We start from the raw sequence: 20,236 nt of genomic DNA, 5'->3' as shown, positions 1-20,236 counted from the left end.
ACAACCATTTTATAATCAGAGTGGCATCCATTTTTAGTAGATGTGGAGAGAGAAAAAAAAGTTTCTCCACCTTCTACATTGTCAGTCTGTGAAAATTGGAATTCCCTCAGATGTCATCTGAGTACAGTCCAATGTCTTTCACGTACTTGTGGTGGCCCTGCGGCTTCAGGCGCCACAGGTTACTGCATCCCCATTAGGGTGTAGTACTCATCCTGGGGCCGAGGAAGGTCGATGCCGGTTTCCACTCACACATACATGCAGTAACACTGGGTTGCTCTCCCCAATGGGGACTGGGCCAGGGTCGGATCACAGTAGGGTCACTACAGCGGTTGGTTTACAGGATGCCACTGCACCAGGGGCTCCCCGATCCACTGAAACCGGGGCCTCAGGGTCAGGGAGAAGCAACCACCAGGGGGAGTCAGGAGCACACAGTGGGAAGAGCAGGTTGACCTAGTGAGAGTAGTGAACCAGCCGGTGGCAGCGGTTAGGGGCAACAGCTCAGAACACATAACACAACTACAAGAAGAGGAGAACAGCTTCAGACTCAGAGCAGAGCGGACGTGCTGCAAGCAGCTCTGTGGGCCAAGGTGTTCAACACGGTCGCTAGGGAGAAGCAGGTGGCTTGCTTCCACAGGACCGGCGCTGTTGGGATACAGAATCCTAGGGCAGATATACTTCAACTCTGCAAGGGTTGCGGGGAATGGCTAGAACAATCACCGGACCTGTCCCACCGAGTCTGCAGCAGCAAATAGCATATAAGATCTGGGTTTGAGGACCGGCCCCACAATGGAACCGCACAACATACAGAACAGGACACTTTACTGACACCGGGATCCTCAAGTGCTTCACGCCCCGGGGGTCCGATACTTAGCGCATCAAAAGAGGAAAGGGCTCACAGGCTGATACACATCCCGGACTTGACCTTTCACGGATCCAGGATCGGCTGGAGCCCTTCGTGGCGGAACTCGGTACTCTGGCACAGCACCTGAACTACTTGTAAGTAAAGCTATGTGCCCACGTAGCGTATTTTCATGCAGTTACGCTGCGCTCTGCACCGCAGCGTAACTGCATGCGTCCTGCGTCCCCTGCACAATCTATGAAGATTGTGCATGAGACGTACCCACGTTGCATTTGAGAGTGCCACGATTTGCGATTTGTGATTCTTTTGTGCGCTCTGCATGCTGTCTCCATTCTGTCTATACGGAGAGGCAGCATCCAGAGCGCACAAATTCTGCAGTCAGCAAAATTTCAGAATGTAGCTTTTCAGCTGCGCTCTGAGACGCACATTGTACGCTGAACGCACACGTGGGCACATAGCCTAAAAAGCCTGGAAACCACAACCCCTGTCTCTGCTTTACCGGTGCCGTTGTGATTACTGGGATTACAACGGCTCCATTGTATTGAGGCCAACTTGCAGGAAAATCTCTAAGCACAGTATGGATCATCTTCTCTCTTGGTTCTTCGACTGGTGAAGGGTTGGAAACTTCTTCAGGGATTCTTAGCTGTTCAGTACATCTCTTAACGTGGTCTCTGGAAACCACAGCTGTTGTCTTTCCTCCATCTTTGCTGATGAGACATGTCTTCTCACGGCTAGGTGTTAACGGTAACATGGTGTAGGGTTTTGCTTCCCAGTGATTGTCGAGTTTGTGATTTCTTCTCTTTCTCTTGAGAACCACTTCTCCAGGCATCAAAGGGGCAGCAGGTGCAATTTGATTGTAGGTTTTTTCTTGCCTCTCCCGTTTCGAAGTCAAGCTTTGCTCCACACACTCTTGTACTTTCTTGTACTGGGCCTGGCGGGTGGAATCCCAATCAGCACCTTGTAGAGGGTCTCCGGGGGTTTCAATTCCCATTTCCAGATCCACTGGCAGTCTTCCAGGTCTGGCCCTCATCAGGTATGCCGGTGTGCAGTTCGTGGAACTCACAGGGACGTTGTTATACATGTCCACCAGGTCAGGCAGCTTCTCTGGCCACAGGCATCTTTCTTCCAGTGGTAGAGTTTTCAAGAGATCAAGAATAATGTGATCCATCTTCTCGCACATTCCATTGGACTGAGGATGGTAAGGTGTGGTACGGATCTTCTTGCAGCCATTAAGTTACAAAACTCCTTGAACACCTCAGCTTCAAAGGCTGGGCCTTGGTCAGTGAACACTTGGTCTGGATAGCCATGTGGTCTACAGAAATGGGCTTGGAAAGCTCTGACTGCAATCTGGCCTGTCAAGTTCTTGACTGGTACTACCACTAGGAACCTGGAGTAATGGTCAACCATAGTAAGAGCATAGTTGTAGCCTTGTCTACTGGGCGCCAACTTTACATGGTCCAGGGCCACTATTTCCAGGGGTCGTTTGGTTTGGATCGGTTGGAGCAGTGCTCTCTGGCTGCGATGGTCTTTCCTTCTGAGATTGCAGGGCCCGCGGTCTCGACACCACTTCTCCAGGGCAGATCTCATGCCCACCCGGTAGAATCTTTCTTTAAGTAGTGCCTCCAGTTTCTTCCATCCAAAGTGGCCTGCGCCATTGTGATAGGCATCCAGCACCATTCGTGTATCCTTCTGTGGTACAATCACCTGCCACACCTTCTCATGCATCTTCGGGTCAATGATGCTCCTGTAGAGTTTGTCTTGGTAGATGAATAATCGACCCCTCTCTCTCCATAGGTACTGTAATACTATTGTATGTACTGAGGATTTCGATTGCGTTAGGGCAATGACAATCAGAGACGAGTTCTTGGTGCAGAAATGTTTATAACAGGTAACCAACGATATGTACATAAACGGAACAAAACACAGTAGAACAATAAACACCGGAAATACCTTCCAGGATCGGAGCGAAGGGAATTCCCGGGGCCACGCACCGGACTCCCCCAGGTAGACCACCAAGAGCGAACCCCTATACAGGGACTGTCTGGCAATCACCCCAGAAGGCCTAAATGCGCAGCAGCCGGGACACAAAGGGCCAGAGGTAGTGTCCAAAAATGTCCGCACGAGATGAGAGTCCAGAGTGGTTACGAACCGGAAGGAACCGGGCAGAAGTGCTGACCAAAGACGGCAGACGGAGTCCGGGCACAGTTTGATGAGTCCGAGTAAAGTCCAAAGTCGGTGTTGGTTGTTTTTCGGGAGGATCCAAAATGTCAATCAGGAACCAAGAGCAGCAAAGCAGGAGTACACAGCAAGCAGTATACTCAGGCACTGGACTAAGCTTAGAGGCGGCCTTTTAAACAGCTGGACAGGAAGTAGGGCAACAGAACAGCAAACTCCATGTTAACCGAGGGCAAGCTCTTTCAAAAGAGAACTGGAAATCCCGGAAGTCTGACAGTACTCCCCCCCCCCAGAAACGGCCTCAGGACGAATCAGGGCCTGGCTTGTCCGGGTACCGCCGATGAAACTGAGCAACCTTCCGGGGCGCACGAATGTTACCCACGGGTTCCCAGGAATCGTCCTCGGGGGAGTACCCCTGCCAACGCACCAGATACTGAAGCCGATGACGATGGAGCCGGGAGTCAATAATGTCCTCAACCACGAACTGCTCCTCGCTGTCAACCATCACAGGCGGAGGAGGAGGCACGACACGACCATGAAACGTATTAGGGGAAACGGGTTTGAGGAGAGAAACATGAAAGACTGGGTGTACCTTTAAATGGTGCGGCAACCGCAGCCGACAGGCCACAGGGCTCACGATCCCGGTGATCTTAAACGGACCGATGAATTTCTGTCCCAGCTTCTGCGAAGGAACACCCAATCTCAGGTTTTTGGTGGATAACCACACCGAGTCCCCTACCTTATACATGGGTGCCTGTTTCCGGTGAGTGTCTGCCGACCTCTTGTAACGCTCCTGAGCCGCAGCCACAGTGTCCTTTAGAACCTCCAGATTCTGTCGTAGCTCCGTCAATCTGTCCTCCACCGCTGGCACCGAAACCGCAACCGGTGACCCAAGCAAAACATTCGGATGGTAACCCAAGTTAGCGAAAAAGGGCGTTACCTTAGTGGAGCTGCTCTGAGTGTTGTTATACGAGAACTCCGCCAAAGGAAGCATCTTCAATCAATCGTCCTGCAGATGGCTGACATAACATCGGAGGTACTGTTCCAGGGTTTGATTAGTCCGTTCGGTTTGCCCATTTGTCTGAGGATGGTATGCAGAAGATAAACAGACATCAATCTGGAGTGCCGAACAAAACCCCTTCCAGAACTTAGACGTGAACTGCACGCCCCAGTCAGAGATGATCTCATCTGGTACCCCATGCAATCGGAATATGTTCTGGATAACCAAATCCACTGTCTCTGCGGCTGAGGGAAGACCGGTACACGGAATAAAGTGAGCAGCTTTTGTCAACCGATCCACCACCACTAAAATGGTATTGTGACCGCCTGAGACTGGCAACTCCACAATAAAATCCATTGAGATGGATCCCCAAGGGCGAGATGGAACGGGTAACGGTTGGAGGAGTCCCGTAGGAGCCACACGAGGGACCTTGCACCGGGCACAAACCACACATGAGTGGACATAGTCTTTTACATCCTTTAAACAGGTAGGCCACCAGAAAAAACGACTCAGAAATTCCTGCGTCTTCTGTACCCCCCTATGACCAGCCAACACGGAGTCATGGACCAACTTGAGAACCCGAAGTCTTACGGTCTCCGGGACATAAATACGTCGCTCTCTCAACCACACACCATTCCGAAGAACAAGAGTCACATCATTCGGGGGGGCAGCAAGAAATACGTCACCATCATAGGCCAGCTTGATGTCCTTCCACAAGTCCTGGTCCTGGATTACTCCAACGAAATTGGCATCTGATAACACGGTCTGAGACGGGGTTCCAGGCACGGAGTCCATGGCATGGATTCGGGACAAGGCATCGGCTTTCCCATTACGTGAACCTGGACGGTATGTAACGATAAAATTGAACTGATTAAGGAATAAGCTCCAACGGGCTTGCCGTGGAGACAGGCACCTGGCAGACTTAAGAAATTCCAGGTTCCGATGATCTGTGAGTACTATCACTTGCTGCGCAGCTCCCTGTAAGTGGTGTCTCAATTCCTTAAAAGCTGAAATAATCGCCAACAATTCCTTGTCCGCAATGTCATAGTTCATTTCTGCAGGGGACAACCGGCGAGAAAAGAAAGCACACGGATGCAAGAGACTCTTGTCCCCAGTCCTTTGGGAAAGGATAGCCCCTAATGCATAATCGGAAGCGTCGACTTCCACAATAAAGGGGAGTGCGGGATTCGGGTGTACTAGTATTGGCGCTGAGGTAAAACAAACCTTGAGACGATTGAAAGCTTCCTGGGCCTGGGCGGACCACACAAACTTCTGTCCTTTCTTGGTTAACAGAGTGATGGGACGGACGATCTCTGAAAAGTTACGGATAAAGCGTCGGTAAAAGTTGGCAAAACCGACAAAGCGTTGTACCTCCTTGATGTTTCCCGGTTCCGGCCAGTCTAGAATTTCTTGTATCTTGCCAGACTCCATGTTCAGTCCCTGAGGAGAGATGACATATCCTAAAAATTGTATTTGTGAGCAATGGAATTCGCACTTCTCCAGTTTAATGTACAGGTGGTTATCCCTCAGACGGGTAAGTACTGTCTTGACGTGCTCCTGGTGTTCCTGTAGGGAATCAGAAAAGATCAAGATATCATCCAGGTAAATCACCATGAATTGGTCCATTATATCCCTAAAAATATCGTTGACTAGGTGTTGGAAAGCCGCAGGAGCGTTACAAGTCCAAAAGGCATCACTAGATACTCATAATGTCCATACCGACATCTGAACGCTGTCTTCCACTCGTCTCCGGGACGTATGCGGAGTAGATTATATGCCCCACGGAGATCCAATTTAGTGAATATCTTTGCCTGTTGGACTCTCTCCAATAGCTCAGGAATCAACGGTAACGGATACCGGTTCCGGATGGTTATCTTATTTAGTTCCCGGTAGTCAATACAAGGTCTCAGAGTCCCCTCTTTCTTTTTCACGAAAAAGATGGGTGCCCCTGCTGGTGAGGTAGAAGGGCGAATAAATCCCTTGGCTAGACTTTCATCGATGTAATCCTTTAGTGCTTCTAGCTCAGGTGCCGCCAACGGGTAGACATGACCAAACGGGATCTCCGCCCCTGGGAGTAAGTCTATGGGACAATCATACGGTCTATGCGGGGGAAGCCGATCTGCTTTTCTTTTGTCGCATATATCAGCGAAGTCATGATAAACCGGGGGTAGAACAGGTACCTGTACAGTGCCCTCCGCATTCGGTGTTACTGGAACCGGTACAGTTGGACTAATGGTCGGACCACTCTGCGGTGGGAAGGATATTTCCTTAGTCTCTCAATCGATGACTGGATTTGTAGACCGTAGCCACGGAATTCCTAAAATAATCAGAAAATGGGGAGAAGAAATCAACATGAAAACAAGGGTCTCCTGCTGACCTGGCTTCATCACACATTCTAGGGGTACTGTTTCCCGATCAACTGGTCCAGAAACTAACGGAGATCCGTCTACCGTCTCCATGGTAACCGGTGAGGATCTTTGTTGAGTCCGGATACCGTGTTTCCTGGCAAAAGAAGAGTCCATGAAATTACCCCCTGCCCCAGAGTCTATCATAGCAGATGTAGGTATTAACTGTCCCTCCCACCGAATCTGAATGGGAAACGAGCAATGGGTGTATTTCCCTTCTGAGTCCTTAGGTGATGTTGACATTACAGTCAAGGGAAATACCGCATCCAGGTGTCCACTTGCCTCAGAGATATCGGACTCTGCGTCCGTGTTGTCACACTCTGCCATGGCTGCCAATACCTTATTTGGGCGATTTGGACGTCTCGGGCAGTCAATCAAGAAATGGTCCGATTGACCGCAATAGAAACACAAACGCTCACGGAGCCGGTGTTCACGACGTTCGTTGGTCTCTCTCGCTTTTGCAGAGAGTCCACTTGCATAGGAACGTCCTCGGCCTCCCGTGGCGTCCTGAGAGCGGGTTCTCTGGAAGGAAACGCAAAGTTGGTTACCCGGTTTACAGCTGCCCATTTTTCCTGTCTACGTTCCGTCAAGCAGGTATCAATACGCACACAGTGTTGGAGAAACAGTTCAAAATCCCCTGGAGATTCGGAACGAGCTAACTCGTCCTTGATGGTACCGGACAAACCTTTTCTGAAAACTGACAATAACGCATTGTTTCCCCAGTCGGTGTCTACCACTAACCTCTTGAACTCAGTGGCGTATTCAACGACAGACCGCTTTCCCTGACGTAAGGAAAGGAGAGCCGATTCAGCGGTAGCACGGCGATTCGGATCATCAAACATTTGCGCCATTGCGGTCAGAAAGTCATCCAGGTGATTTAAACGGATATCCCGATTCTCTATCATAGGATTAGCCCAAGCCAGTGCTCGTGAGGTTAATAACATGATTATACATAACACTTTTGACCGGTCAGAACGGTAATAATCAGCATGTACATCAAAAAACAGTATACACTGGTTAACAAATCCACGAAACTGACTACGATCACCACTGAAACGAAATGGGGGTAACCTAGGCATACCGGCAGCTGATACGGACGTAGTGGGGACGGCTTCCTGAGCCTCCACTCTGACTTGCAAATCCTGAATAGCCGGACACAGTACCTGGTGATCATGGCCCAGCTGTGCCTCCACATCTCTAAGTTTAGTCTGCACCGCCTCCATCTCCTGCTGCAAGGAGTTAATCATGGAAAAAAGCTGATCTACTCGTGTCTCAGTCATTGCCCCAGCGAAATCCTTTTATGGCCTGAGTATAATGTAATACTATTGTATGTACTGAGGATTTCGATTGCGTTAGGGCAATGACAATCAGAGACGAGTTCTTGGTGCAGAAATGTTTATAACAGGTAACCAACGATATGTACATAAACGGAACAAAACACAGTAGAACAATAAACACCGGAAATACCTTCCAGGATCGGAGCGAAGGGAATTCCCGGGGCCACGCACCGGACTCCCCCAGGGAGACCACCAAGAGCGAACCCCTATACAGGGACTGTCTGGCAATCACCCCAGAAGGCCTAAATGCGCAGCAGCTGGGACACAAAGGGCCAGAGGTAGTGTCCAAAAATGTCCGCACGAGATGAGAGTCCAGAGTGGTTACGAACCGGAAGGAACCGGGCAGAAGTGCTGACCAAAGACGGCAGACGGAGTCCGGGCACAGTTTGATGAGTCCGAGTAAAGTCCAAAGTCGGTGTCGGTTGTTTTTCGGGAGGATCCAAAATGTCAATCAGGAACCAAGAGCAGCAAAGCAGGAGTACACAGCAAGCAGTATACTCAGGCACTGGACTAAGCTTAGAGGCGGCCTTTTAAACAGCTGGACAGGAAGTAGGGCAACAGAACAGCAAACTCCATGTTAACCGAGGGCAAGCTCTTTCAAAAGAGAACTGGAAATCCCGGAAGTCTGACAGGTACTGTGCTTCAGGTGGGGCGTTGGACTCAAGGCTCGCGCCAGGTTGAGTGATCAGCTTCTTCACCAAGCCAACCGCTGGATCATTCTCCTGAGTCTCCTTCCAGTTGTAGTGAGGTAGTGGATTCAGGGTCACTTCTTGGTGGCTGGTGTGTGATTGCCGACACTGGTTGGCTCCATGGTGGTGGAATGCTGGCAGCTCAATCTCTTCAAGGTCATCTACAGATTCCCCTTCGTCTGCTAGGTGAGGCATCCTTGACATAGCATCTGCATTGCCATTCTTGCGACCAGCTCGATACTTGACAGTAAAATCATAATTTGCTAGTCTAGCTACCCATCGTTGCTCCGTAGCACCCAATTTAGCAGTGTCCAAGTGGGTCAGGGGATTGTTATCTGTGAAGATGGTGAATTTGGTGGCTGCCAGGTAGTGCTTGAATCGCTCTGTGATAACCCAGACCATGGCCAGGAACTCTAGCTTGAATGAGTTATAGTTTTCTGGATTCCTTTCAGTAGTCCGGAGTTTTCTGCTGGCGTAGGCGATCACACGTTCCTTGCCCTTCTACACCTGTGAAAGCACTGCTCCTAGCCCCACATTGCTGGCATCGGTGTACAGCATGAATGGTAGACTGTAATCAGGGTAGGCTAGAATCTCTTCACCCGTCAAGGTCCCTTTCATTTGTCTGAAGGAGTGTTCTTCTGATTCTTCCCAGTGAAATGGTGGGCCAGAGGTCTTTCCCTTCTTTGCTTGGCCTACCAGGAGTTCTTGCAAAGGCGTCGCCATCTTCGTATAGCACTTGATGAACCTTCTGTAGTAGCCTACTAAGCCAAGGAACTGACGTACCTCCCGGACGGTAGTGGGTGTGGGCCATTCCTGAATGACAGTGACCTTCTCTGGGTCTGGTGCTACTCCTTCTGCACTGACCACATGACCCAAGTATTGGACCGTTTGCTTCAGTAAATGGCACTTAGATGGTTTCAGTTTCTTCCCATATTGGGATAGTGCTTCAAAGACTTCAGCCAGGTGTTTCAGGTGGTCCTCATAGGTCTTGGAGTACACGATTACGTCATCCAGGTAGAGCAGGACAGTTTTAAAGTTGAGGTACCCAAGGCAGCACTCCATCAACCTTTGGAAGGTCCCAGGGGCGTTGCAAAGTCAAAATGGCATGCTGTTGAACTCACAGAGGCCGATGGGGGTGGTGAAGGCCGTCTTCTCCCGATCTTCCTCTGCTACGGATACTTGCCAGTAGTCACTAGTGAGATCTAGGGTAGAAAAGTAGTTAGAAGCTTTTAAGGCAGCGAGGGATTCCTCTATCCGTGGCAAAGGGTAGGTATCCTTGTGTGTTATCTGATTTATCCGTGTGTAGTCTACACACATCCTCACTGTGCCATCCTTCTTTTTCACCAGGACCAGGGGAGCTGCCCAAGGGCTGCAATTGTCCCTAATGACTCCTGCTTCTGTCATGTCCTTCAGCATATCCTTTGTGCGCTACAGGTGTTATAGCGTCATTTGGGCAAGTAAACAGTTTGGCTATGGTAGCGTATCTTGGTAGTCTGGCTTCCTCCTCCCCACAGTTCAGCACTCGCACAGGTACTCGTCCCTTGTGTACGTCAACTACCACTCTGGCTGTCAGAATCATGGGCCAGTGTTCTGAATGAGTGTGCTCTACTACAGCCTGGTAATCCCGTCCTCTGAGACCTACCGCTGCTCTACACCACATCATCATTTCACTCCGTGGGGTATCACAATGGGGTTAGCATCCATCTCCCGTACGTTACCAATTTCACCGCCAATCTGGTTTACCTGTTGCTTCCTCAGAATAACTCGGATCTCTTTTTGCAAGGCTCTGCGTTGTCTGCCCTCAACACCTTCAGCAATCTGGTGAAGTAACAACAACACTTCCCCTAGGCAATTTTCTATGACATTAGTGCCTAAAATCACTTGTGGATTCCTTTCCCTTGCATCATTATCTACAACAATCAGTCCTTGTCCCTTCATTTCCTGCCTTCCCACCTTTATGGTTACCTCTTTGACCCCAATCTGGTCTATAGGTTGTCCATTGGCTGCATAGATGGTGAGGTCAGGGTCCGGTTGTCGGAGATCGTCGTCCGACCAAAACCTGTGATAAAGGACATACGGGATTGTGGTTACCTGGGAACCGGTGTCCAATAATACCGGGGATGGGATCCCGTCCAGGATGATGGACAGGAGCGGTCGTCCACCCACATACTGATCACGTCAGTCAGCTGGGCCTGGTTTTCTTAATCCTGGGGACTGGCCCTTGGCCCCAGGTTTGACTCGTTTAAAGGACAGGCCCTTGCATAGTGGCCTGCCTCCTGGCAACGGCGGCAGATGGGTTGTCCAGATGAGTCATAGCGATCACTGCTCTTCCCTCGGGATGTGGGACCTCTTCTCCCTCGCATCCAGGGGACATCCTCTGGGCTGTCAGCTAGCAGGATCCTACGAGGGGCTTTGGGTTCTGAGGGAAGTTGCATTGCTTTCAGGATCTGGGCAACATCCTTGCTGAGCTGTTGCACCTGGGAGGATAGGGTCTCTATGCCTCCGGCCGAGGTGATGAGTCCTTTTGCAGCTACCAGGGCCTGCGAGGAGGATTCTGCTCCGGCAGTCGGGGTGCTAGTAGGCCATGCTGGTGAGGTGGGGTCTGTGTATATAGGGGATTGGAGTGCTTTTACTGCCCTGTCTTTCAGAATGGCAAAGTCCACATCAAGGTGTTCCAGGGACCACAGCCTCATCTGTTTTCTATCCTCAGGGGAGTGCAGGCCCTGCAAGAATTGTTCTGTCATCATCCGGTTTACTTCCTGATCACTGACAGGATCCACAAGCTTGAGAGCCCATAGTGCGGCTTGCAACCTGAAGGCATAGGCTCTTATGCTATCTTGGGGCTTCTGGCAGCAGTTATAGAAGCCCTTTCTCAGCTCTGCCTCAGTGCGGTTTTCAAAAGCAGCTTTTAGTTTGGCAAAAATGGCTTCTACAGAGTTCAGGTCATCACTGGTCCAGGCCTCAGCCTCTAATTCTGCTGCTCCAATCAATTGTCCCAGCACCACGGCGGCCCTCTGCTTACCGGTCATGGCGCACATGTCCAGCAGGGTGCTGATCTTCTTCTTGAACCCGGTCAGGGTGTCTGCTTTGCCAGCATATTGGGGCAGCCAGGTCGCCCCGGGGACGTACGGTAAGGAGATCGGCATAATCGGGGAGACTTCGGCCGGCACAGCTGCGACCACTACACCGGAACTAGGCGCTGCTGCGTTCACTGCGCCGGGACCCGGCATCGCTTGGGCTGCGTTGCCCTGGCCGGGGGCATTAGTACTCACGGCGTCCGTCATCCTCAGAGTCCCGCTTCTTTTCTTGAATCAGGGCTCTTCCTGGCTTCAGAGCACTCCGGGGGGGGTTCTGGGAGAACCCCACCCCTTCGTGAGCGGTTACTTCTTTTTGCGCGGGCTGCTGTTGTTTTTTGGCGCACTTTCTGCGGTGGCAATATGGCGGCGTTTTCAAATTTTTCAAGCGGACCGCCAAGGCGCACGATCGCCTGTCTGAACAGGTCTAGTCCTTATCCTGTTCGTGACGCCAGAGTTGAGTCACACACCACAGTGCTGCAGCAGTCGCCTGCGGGACACTGCGGGGAATTCTCTGTAGGGACCCCTTCTTGCCACAGGTATGTCAGGTTAACTTCAATGGGAATCGTGACGCCACTCTTGATAATTGCGGTCAGGGTGTGACCGCCGCTGCAGTTTAGAGAGCGTCTGGGGCTGATGGTAAATGCAGTCTGGTGTTATGGCCTCCCGAGAGTGAGGCTGGCCCCAGGGGCTCTGGTGTAAGTGTGTAGTACCATAGGTCGCAGAAGAACTCACACACAGGCAGCAATGTCTTTCAGGGTTTTTACTCACTTTTGGGTTGCTTGGTGAGATACCCGGGCGATGCAATGATGAATCAGGTGGAACCAGGAATTCCTGCAGGCCGTTCTGAGGGTAGCTATCAACCTGCCCTCCTTGCACTTCTTTTGTTTCGGATAACCCCTGACTTCCAGTATCATGGGAGTCATCCAGGGAAAGTTGCTACTGCTTCTCCTTCCCTTTCTGGCCCGTTTGCCGGCAGCGTGGACCTGGTGAGATGGCTTCTGGCCCTATCTCCTTATGGGTTCCTCTGTTGCTGCTGTGGCTCGAGCTCTGAGTCTTTGGCGAGGAACCTCTAGTCCCCTCAACGGCAGGTTTCGCAGATCAGTAGATCGATATCCCTTGCTGAGAATTGAAAGTTAACCTCTTCAGAGGCTACCCAAGGGTCCCCTCTAATGGTGTGGGAGACCTGGTTGCTATGTGTCTGTGTGTACACACCTCATTCTGGCCTTTTGGAATAACCTGGAAGCACTGTCCCAGCATGGGTGCAGTACTCTGTGGTGCCTGACCAGGTAAGGGGCGCCAACCCGTCACATAGTGCTGCAGCGCCAATGTGGACTACCACCACCCCAGTCATCCTCCCCGGAGTAATGCCGCTCCACCTGCCTCCCCACAACCCTCCAACCCTTCTTCCTGTACGCCTCGGGGTAATGGAACCGGGCCAGGCCACCCCGTGATGACGGAGAGGATGTGCACCCCCGGCCCGGTAACGATTAGGTTAAAACACCTTCCCTGTGGGGCGCTACATACCCATAGACTTCCATTTCGAATTTTGACCTGACACTGGATGTAAAAATTCGACATCTGTCCATTTTTTTTCCTCCGGCCACTCGGTTAGAGAAAAAAAATCTGATGTGCACAGCTCCACAGAATATTATGCCTGGTTACTGATAAAAAATATTATTCGAGAAAGTTTAGTTAGTGAGTGTGAAAAAAAACCCTGAAGTGTTTTCAAAGCACTATAGAAGACAAGTTGTAGAGACAAATACTAAACAAAATAAATTGATACCAAAATATCTCAGTTCCAGTCAAGGAAAAAGAAAAATTGGCAATTAACTACGAAGCAAGCCTTGTTAATACAAATATGTGTCCAATAAGTAATGACACAACTATCAGCGAAAAAGCCAGAATGAAAGACAAAGTAATGATCTTGGACAGACAAAGCTTCTACTTCAGACCTCTGCCTTACATACACACTTTACCCCATGGTCTCTAATTTCTAAATAAGAATATAACATACATACCTGGCTGTTTAAAGCATCAGTGCGATAATCTCGAGTGAAAACTCCACAAAGCACAATTCCATTTGGTAGATCTTTATTGAACTGACTCATCACAGTTGCAACAACTTGATTTACAAGAGCCTATATGGGACAAATGTATTGCAGAAAGGTAGTAGTGAATTACATAGAACTATATAGTTGATGCATATAAGTTATTCAGTGACAATAACACAACAAATTCACTATTAACAACAATTGAAAATGTTGAACATTCTATTACACTAATGTGGCAGATTTATTAATCCAGTTTTATATGTAGTTAGCAAAACTTAAACTAGGCAGTAGGGATGGGTGGACTCGCAGATACCCGAGATTGGCAGGTCCAATCGGTTTAAAAAAAAACAAAACAGGTTTGGACCCAGAATTGATCCCAGATATCTGGCCGGACGCCAGTCCCCATATAAGTCTATGGGGATCCGAATCAGGCACTTACAAATGGTGGTAGAAGAGATAGGGGATTTCGAACAAGCAGGTTATACTTACCCTGTCTCTGTGTGGCTGTAACACTACTTCCGGGACTGCTCATTATCCTTCACACATATTTACTGCTTCTCTTGCCCACTGGCAGTCCATACTTCTCTGATTGATTGGTTGCAGTCAGACAGCACCCCCACCCTGTGTCTGACTTCTTTCAATCAGAGGCACAGAGTGTGTGTCTTTATTGGTATAAAAGTAAATAAATAAATAAATTGTCATAGGCTCCCGCCATATTATGATACTCAGCACAGATAAAGCATACATCTACAGGCTGCAGCCCCCAGCCATGTGCTTATATTGGCTATATATCAAAATAAGAGAGAAGCCATGCAGCTTTTTTAATTATTTAAATAAATAACTAAAAAAAAACACCATGGGTAGTCGCTTCAGCTAAAGAGTATACTTTTGTATTGTGGGTTGTTTTCCCGCCTTTACTCCTTTTTCCCCCTCCCACTGCTTGGCAGCTTGTTTGTTATTCCCTGTAAATAAACATTTTCCCTGGTTTATCCATCAATCTGTCTGATCCCATGACTCTGCATAGCTCTGCATGCCTCTGCATGGTGGAGGGCCCTCGGTTCATTGCTTCACAGGGGCAATGGAAGCTGATCAAATTTGGCACCTCTGCAGAAGAGGTGTCATCTAGCACAGCTTTTCACTGCACTGCTAATTTGCATCCTCTCTTGCTGTGCTGGCAATAGGTGTTAAGTTTAAGCATTGTGCAGGAGAAAGCTGATTTTTATCAGCGGTTTGCTAATGGACAGACAGACATGTCCATTAGCAAACTGCAGATGAGTAACCCACAGTTTTCTATTTAAAGGAAGCTGATAAACATCGCTGATTCATTTGCTCCGCCACCAGATGCAATTTTGTGGACAGCAGTCTGTAAAGGCCCTGTCACACACAGAGATAAATCTTTGGCAGATCTGTGGTTGCAGTGAAATCATGGACATATTGTTCCATTTGTACACAGCCACAAACCTGGCACTGATGGTCCACAATTTCACTGCAACCACAGATCTGCCGCAGATTTATCTCTGTGTGTAAAGTGGCCTTAACTCCAAAACTTAGGGCGGCTTTGCACGTTGCAACATCGCACGTGCGATGTCAGTGGGGTCAAATCGAAAGTGACGCACATCCGGCGTCACTTTCGACATCGTTGTGTGTAAATTCAAGATGATACGATAAACGAGCGCAAAAGCGTCGTTATCGTATCATCGTTGCAAGCTCCGACTTTTCCATAATTTTGCTGCAGCGATGGTACGATGCTGTTCCTCGTTCCTGCGGCAGCACACATCGCTGTGTTACGCCGCAGGAGCGAGGAACTTCACCTTACCTGCCGCCGGCGGCTCTACAGAAGGAAGGAGGTGGGCGGGATGTTTACATCCTGCTCATCTCTGCCCCTCCGCCGTTATTGGCCGCCTGCCGTGTGATGTCGCTATGACGCCGCACGACCCCCCCCCTTAGGAAGGAGGCGGGTCGCCGGCCAGACCGACGGTTGCAGGGCAGGTGAGTGCATGTGAAGCTGGCGTAGCGATAATTTTCGCTACGCCAGCTATCACAAGATATCGTACCTGCGACGGGGGTGGGGACTATCGCGTGCGACATCGCAGCATTGGCTTGCGATGTCGCAATGTGCAAAGCCCGCCTTAGAACCAGCACAGGAGTAGGAGGGAGTGCACCACTATAGATGCATATTTGAAGAGCAGTGAATAGCTGTGCAATGGTAGGAATGGAAGGAGCCTTTCAGCTTTTATCAGAGTCGGCTCTTCAGTGGGGCCCACCAGGGTATTTCCCGGTTTCCTAGTGGGCAAGTCTAAGCCTGGTCTCTACATAAATGTTTAAGCATTTAATTGCCATTTTAGGGGTAACACTCACTTGAATGACATATGCATTAGAGGAGAGGAAAAAAATATGGAATCTCTTAGTGCTGAGGAAACAATTACAGAAAATTTCAATTAGTACTTTCCTGCTCCATCTAAAGGGCACTTTACACACAGCGAAAGCACCCACCCCCGTCGGTTGTGCGTCACGGGCAAATCACTACCCATGGCGCACAACATCGCTAACACCCGTCACACATACTTACCTGCCTAGCGACGTCGCTGTGGCCGGCGAACCGCCTCCTTTCTAAGGGGGCGGTTCGTTCGGCATCACAGCGACGTCACTAAGCGGTCGCCCAATAGAAGCGGAGCGGCGGAGATGAGAGGGCCAAATATCCCGCCCACCTCCTTCCTTCCTCATTGCGGGAGGCCACAGGTACGGTGATGTTTCTCATTCCTGCGGTGTCACACATAGTGATGTGTGCTGCCGCAGGAACGACGTTTGTTCCAACGGGGGCGGGTACGATTGCTCGTGCAATCGCACGATAGATCGTATCGTGTGGCACCCGCATAAGGCTATTTCAGCAATGTCGGCAGGGCTTGAGTAAAGATGTTATGCCACATGAGCACTGCAGCCAATCAGTGGTGGCTGATGGGCTGCTTCACTCTCACATCCTTGGAACGAACCTTCAGGCTATGTGTCCACAGTAGAATGTACCTGCGGATTTTTCTGCCTGAAAATCCGCGACTTTCGCGGCAAATCCGCACCCGCGGATTTGCCGCGGATTTGCCGCGGATTTTGATGCGGATTTTTTTTTTTTTTTCCCCATTCAAAACCAAAAATCCGCACCAAATCTGCACCAAACAATTGACATGCTGCAGATTTTTCCGGATCAAAATCCGCGGCAAATCTGCAGTGGAAAAATCCGCAGCATGGGCACAGCATTTCCAAAATGCCATTGAAATGGCTTGGAAGTGCCGCTGCTGCAGATTTTCGGAAAATCCGCGGCAAATCCGCGGCAAAATCCGCGGTAAATCCGCAGCGTGGGCACATAGCCTCAATGTTCAAATGAAGTGTGAGAACTGCAGCTTATTAGCAGCTGCTGATTGCCTGCAGGGCTTACGTGCCATAATATCAAAATGTGAGCTCTGGAAGGCAGTGGAGGGTAACACATGTAAGGGCTATAAAAACTTAAAGATGACTTATACTCAGACTATTTTGAATTTTTAGGTGTGTAATTTAGTACTTTAAAACAAATAATAACAAAATGCGTCAATTTTACCCGTTTTTTTTCTTTTTCAAATTGATATGTCAATGTGCTACAGAGTGAAAAGACCGAGTAAACACTTTCTTAGGCCTCATTCACACATCAGCATTTTTGATCAGTATTTCATCAGTATTTGTATGCCAAAACCAGTAGTGTCTCCAAAATACAGCACAGGTATCAATCTTTCAATTATAGTTTTTCTCTGTATACCACAGTCACGTGTGGAACTTACAAACACTGGTGCAAAAATACTGATGTGTGAATGAGGCCCAAGGGTGTTGATTCCACCAGTTTTTCCATGGGTCGTACAAAGATTTTTTTTAAAACACTGCTGAATGATTTGTTGTTTCTAAAAATCTAGAGTCTTACCTTAGTGGGAGCAACATAAACCACAACGCCTTCATTGCTTTGTTTTAAAACTTTCTCCATGCAATAATAGGATGCATATGTCTTTCCTGAAGATGTTGGGGCCACGATTACTGCTGACTCATTGTTATCAACCGCATCAAGAAGTTCTCTCTACAAGAAGACAAATAGACTCATGATTAGAGAGCTAAATGGATAGAATACAACATTCCCCGCATAAGCAGCGTCAACATATTAGGCCGCTGTCCCACTTGCAATTGCCTCGCATGTATCTCGCGCAAGTTTCATGGTGCATCACCTCTCACGGACTCACACTCTTCTCACAGGAGCGGGTCGGCTGCATAGAGATGCATATAACCGACCCACTCCTGTGAGGACTGAGTCCATGACTGGTGATGCACTGTGAAACTCGCGCGAGATACACAAGAGGCCATCGCAAGTGGGACACCAGCCATAGTTTTAAATACAATGGCTTCTTCCAAATGGCATATCCAGGCTCCAGTAGCCTGTCATAGCAATCACATGATCATATCATGTATTGGATCAAAATAATGAAAAATGGAACATTACCAGAATGTACAGCATATCACACAGGATTTTTTTATGCTTCATTTGTTTTTAAACTGACTTTTGTGATTTTTGAAAATTAGCAAAAATGAAAGTGTGTGAATGTATTCTAGAGAGCTTAAAGTGTTATTCCTATGTATGTTTAGGTAACTTACCTGCCATGTGTCTGGAATGAAATGCTGCACTCTTGGGTCTCGATCCAGTCTTTCATCCCTCAGCAAATGTGGTCCCATGTACTGAAGCTGGAAACGACCTGAACCAACTCCAACTGCTTTCTCCTCCTCTTCGTTACGTTTGGGTAACTATGTAAAAATATTTATGCTTATTTCCAATTTTTTTTATATTTGCAGGCACTGTAAACATTTTTTCATATTAAATATCTAGGCTACCTTCATCTTTGCTGTCTTGCAGAGCACTGGTCATGTTATAAGTCATCAGATTCCCATTCTTTCTGAAAATCAATGTCTTTATGCTGTAGATCTAGCAGTTATCTGAATGCTGTGCTCTGTAAACACCACTCACAGCACTGATTAACAGCATTCTGTGTCTGCAACAAACAGTCCTACATCCACGATCTTTTCATCACTAATAAACTTTCCTTCCGTGGCCTCACTGAAACCTGGCTCACCCCCTCTGACACAGCCTCTCCTGCTGCACTTTCTTACGGCGGTCTCCATATCTCTCACACCCCCCGCCCCAGTAACAAGCATGGTGGAGGAGTTGGTTTGTTCCTGTCCGACTAATGCTCCTTTACACCAATGCCCTCTGTTACTCTCCCCTCTTTTGAGGTGCACTCTGCACGCATCTACTCCCCCTCCAAACTCCAACTGGCTATCATTTATCGCCCCCCAGGGCCAGCCACTGCCTTTTTGGACTATTTCACTACCTGGCTACTACATTTCCTTTCCACTGACATCCCCACCATCATCATGGGTGACTTTAACATCCCCATTGACACTTCTCACTTATCTGTTTCTAAACTTCTAACACTCGCTTCCTCCTTCAACCTCACCCAATGGTCCTCTGCAGCTACTCACAAAGTTGGCCACACGCTGGACCTCATCTTCACTCGCCTCTGTTCCCTATCTAACCTCTCTAACGTGCCTCTCCCCCTGTCTGACCACAACCTACTCACATTCTTTTCCCTCTCTTCTCCAAGTACACAACCCCCCTCCACAAACTTTCACACCCTCGAGAAATCTCAATCACCTTGATTTACACACACTTTCTCAAGCTCTTTTTCCCTCTTGCAGACATTGCTTCTTAACATGATGCAGATGCTGCTGCCACTTTATACAACTCCACAATCTCTGCAGCGCTCAAATCAACTGCCTCCTTCATACACACCAAAATCCGCACAATCAACAGGCAACCCTGGGACACAAGTCAGACTAAAGAATTGAGACTGGCTTCCAGAATCACTGAGCACAGTTGGACGAGGTCTAATTCCGCCGAGCACTTCATCACATACAAACAGGCCCTCATTACTTTCAAGTCTGCACTCATTGCTGCAAAAAAAACTACTTCTCATCTCTCATATCTCCTCTATCTCACAACCCTAAACAGCTATTCAAAACTTTCAACTCTCTCCTCCTTCCCCTCTCATCTCAGTCAAAGACTTTTCCTCTTTCTTCAAGCAGAAGATTTACAATATCAGAGCAAGCTTTGGCTCACAATCACCACAGCCACTACTCACAACTACTCAGCCTTATTCCTCCAAATCCAGCTTCTCCACCATGACAGAAGATCATCTTTCCACTCTACTCTCAAGATCACATCTCACAACCTGCCTGCTTGAGCTACTCCCTTCCCACCTAATCCCCAATCTAACCACAGTCTTCATCTCGACCCTAACCCAAATCTTCAACCTATCACTAACAACTGGTGTATTACCTTCATGCTTTAAACATGCCTCCATCACACCCATCCTCAAAAAGCCCTCCCTTGACCCTTCCTCTGTGTCAAACTATTACCCCATATCACTTCTTCCCTATGCCTCAAAACTACTGGAACAGCATGTCCATCTTGAACTGTCCTTCCACCTCTCTTCCTGCTCCCTCTTTGATCGGTTACAATCTGGCTTCTGAACCCATCATTCCACTGAAACTAACCAAAGTCACTAACGACCTACTAACCGCC

The 20,236-nt window shown here is 48.8% G+C and overlaps 1 protein-coding gene across 2 annotated transcripts in view; it reads right to left on the bottom strand.

The window, feature by feature from the left end:
* The window catches only part of LOC142309813 (putative ATP-dependent RNA helicase DDX60), a 420,704-nt gene that overhangs the window by 171,517 nt on the left and 228,951 nt on the right, over positions 1 to 20,236 (bottom strand). For both annotated transcript variants that reach the window (XM_075347271.1, XM_075347272.1), the window contains 3 exons: positions 18,253 to 18,399; positions 17,534 to 17,683; positions 13,561 to 13,680 (listed from right to left, as the gene is read on the bottom strand). In XM_075347271.1, coding sequence (XP_075203386.1) covers positions 13,561 to 13,680; positions 17,534 to 17,683; positions 18,253 to 18,399 — 417 coding nt within the window. The remainder of the gene's footprint in view (positions 1 to 13,560; positions 13,681 to 17,533; positions 17,684 to 18,252; positions 18,400 to 20,236) is intronic.

This window comes from Anomaloglossus baeobatrachus, chromosome 1 (assembly GCF_048569485.1).
Source record: "Anomaloglossus baeobatrachus isolate aAnoBae1 chromosome 1, aAnoBae1.hap1, whole genome shotgun sequence".
Lineage (NCBI taxonomy): Eukaryota > Metazoa > Chordata > Amphibia > Anura > Aromobatidae > Anomaloglossus > Anomaloglossus baeobatrachus.
The sequence above is the reverse complement of the archived record's forward strand: the minus strand, read 5'-3'. Positions and strand labels throughout refer to the sequence as shown.